The sequence below is a fragment of the Frankliniella occidentalis genome, unplaced genomic scaffold (assembly GCF_000697945.3).
Source record: "Frankliniella occidentalis isolate FOCC.00 unplaced genomic scaffold, Focc_3.1 Scaffold196, whole genome shotgun sequence".
NCBI lineage: Eukaryota > Metazoa > Arthropoda > Insecta > Thysanoptera > Thripidae > Frankliniella > Frankliniella occidentalis.
In genome coordinates, this window is record NW_026267322.1 from 33,003 (window position 1) to 35,344 (window position 2,342).

The 2,342-nt window shown below is 52.6% G+C and overlaps 1 protein-coding gene across 1 annotated transcript in view; it reads left to right on the forward strand.

Annotated features, from left to right (window-relative positions):
* Window positions 1–2,342, forward strand: part of LOC127750485 (neuropeptide CCHamide-1 receptor-like) — a 41,944-nt gene that overhangs the window by 26,934 nt on the left and 12,668 nt on the right. Inside the window, exon 2 of the mRNA XM_052272267.1 lies at window positions 575–664. Within this exon, the coding sequence (XP_052128227.1) occupies window positions 637–664 (28 nt within the window). The 5' untranslated portion in view covers window positions 575–636. The remainder of the gene's footprint in view (window positions 1–574; window positions 665–2,342) is intronic.

Consider the following 2,342-nt stretch of genomic DNA (forward strand, 5'->3'; position numbering starts at 1 on the left):
GAGTAGTATTTAAAACAATTTCATTCATGCTGGATTTGTCCTCGTGAGGCCCCTCCTTTCCATTCCCTCACGGTGAGGCCGTCACAGATAACAACAACAACATAGGATTGCTGGAGAAATATTTTCAAAAGCGTCATTTGCCAGTTTGACACCTCGGGTGTACCCGTATACTTTTGTGCTCGGATGGCATGAAAATCTCCGTGAAAAAAAAAAGAAAGAAAAAGACTGGAGTGTGTCAGTTTTCGGGCTTTTCGTGTTAAGATAAAAAGTAGAGCGCGTGGATACGCTACGGAAGCTGGCCAGTGTGCTGCGACATCACAAAACACACGCGCGATGATCTCCGGTTTCTGCAGACGCAGACACCTGGCATGTCGTGTGGGCGGGCCGGCGCGGCGCGGCCAGGTCGCGGCGGAGGAGGAACGTCCCCGCCACACACAGCGGCATCTCCGTCCGTGGCGCTGTGCTGCACGTCGAGCTGCACCTCGAGCTGCACGTCGAGCTGCACCTCGAGCTGCACACGTCGAGCTGCAACTCTAACTAACGCGCACCCGCCCCACTCGCTCTCTGACCGCAGGCCTCCGCCGCCGCGGGGAGGGGCGACTCCGGGCCCGTCCAGGCGCCGTCCCGGACGCCGCCATGGAGCCCAGGAACTGCACCGGAACATGTGAGTATGCCGCACCAGGGGAAAACCAAGTGTGCGAACGGCGCATACCACTTGTAGGTGTGTTGTACACATTTGGACACATGCCCAAGTAGCAAAATGGAGCAAACTGCATTCGAACCGCATTATATGTCCCATCTGAAACGCGTATTTTAGGTGCGTGTACGCACATATTAGGCGCCTACACGCGTTTTAGGCGCTTTTTAGACTGGACACAAAATGCACATTTTATGCAGCTCTGCTACCTGGGTGGAGGCTCAAGGAGTGTGTTTATTTTTGAAAAAAATCTACACCCTCGCCCCATTGAGTGTTTGAGTGGGCATTCACACACCTACAAAATGTGCGACATTCTCACACCTATGCACCACTTGAGACCGACTCGGGTGGGATCAAGTCGAGGGAAACTTAACTTCAGTGGTATGTCTCATTTTTGCCCGACCTGACCCCGCTCTGGAAACCTAAGAGTAGTGTGGACCGGGTGTATCAGAGCGTGGACCGGGTGTATCGTGTATCAGAGCGGACTCTGCAGTGTTGCGGCGGAAATTGCATGTGTGTGCCCTCTTGGTCGAGGGTCATGGCGCCTTACAGGCCGAGTGGGCAAGCCCACAAAACTGCGGCGTTCGTTTTGACACAGCCGGGTTAGTGTGAATCTCTGGTAAGGCATTTTGGTAAGTTCCGAAGTATGTCGTGTGTTCACATTCATACACATGGAGGCGCAAAAGTGTGTGAATTTCAAAGAAAAACCTTTACCTCCTCAAGTGTACGATTGCGGGCATTGACCCACATGAAAGTGTGTGACGTTCACACACTCGCGTTTCCAGTAATGCATATAGTGTATTACGTGGCGTGGTAGGGTGGGGCACAGTAGGTGCGTACGCTTCTGGTCCGGTTCCAAATTGCGTTTTTTTTTTATTTATTTTTTTTGCGGTTGCGGCGGCGTCTGGGGGTGCGAAAGAGGGAAAAAAAGGCGCATGGTGGCGAGAAGACCGGGACACGGGGCATCTATGCATACGTACTATGTAATACATCGTACGTAACATATATAGTTCTATAGAACCCGCTACGAAACACTTCCGACGCCTTCATCACCGTTGCACAACGCGACCTGCGGACCGAGGCCGACACCGTCAACCCGGGGGGAGGGATATTTCATTCGTGCTGGGGATGACAGCGGGCGGGACCGGCGTAGCCGTGGCTGCTGGGACCGTTGTTGAAATACAAGTGAGCAATAATAGTAGGACTTCTGCCTGCCTTTTTTTTTAAAAGAGAGGGGGTGAAGAAATGTCCTTCACAGAGGAGCGCCTAACATGACCTTGAACCGGAAACCCGAGTGAGTGCATGTCGCACACTTGTAAGTACGTGTGACGGCCCCACACACATTTGTATCTGACGTATCATCGTATCATTCACTCTCAAAAGTCTTCCAATGACACGCAGTGTCCCACGTCTCACGACTCATGGCTCATAGATTGCGCGCAATCCAACCTCCCCCTCTCTCCTCTTTCTTATTCTCCTACTCCCTTATTTCGTCTCTTACCCAGGCGAGTCCACTTAATTGATTGGAAAGCGACATCGGAGACGTGACCGCCGTTGGAATCAGTTGAAGCCGGAATGATTACGATGAGAGGCTAAGACCCCCTTTGTGGTGCGAATGGTACAAGGGAGGCAGGCGGTGGGGGGG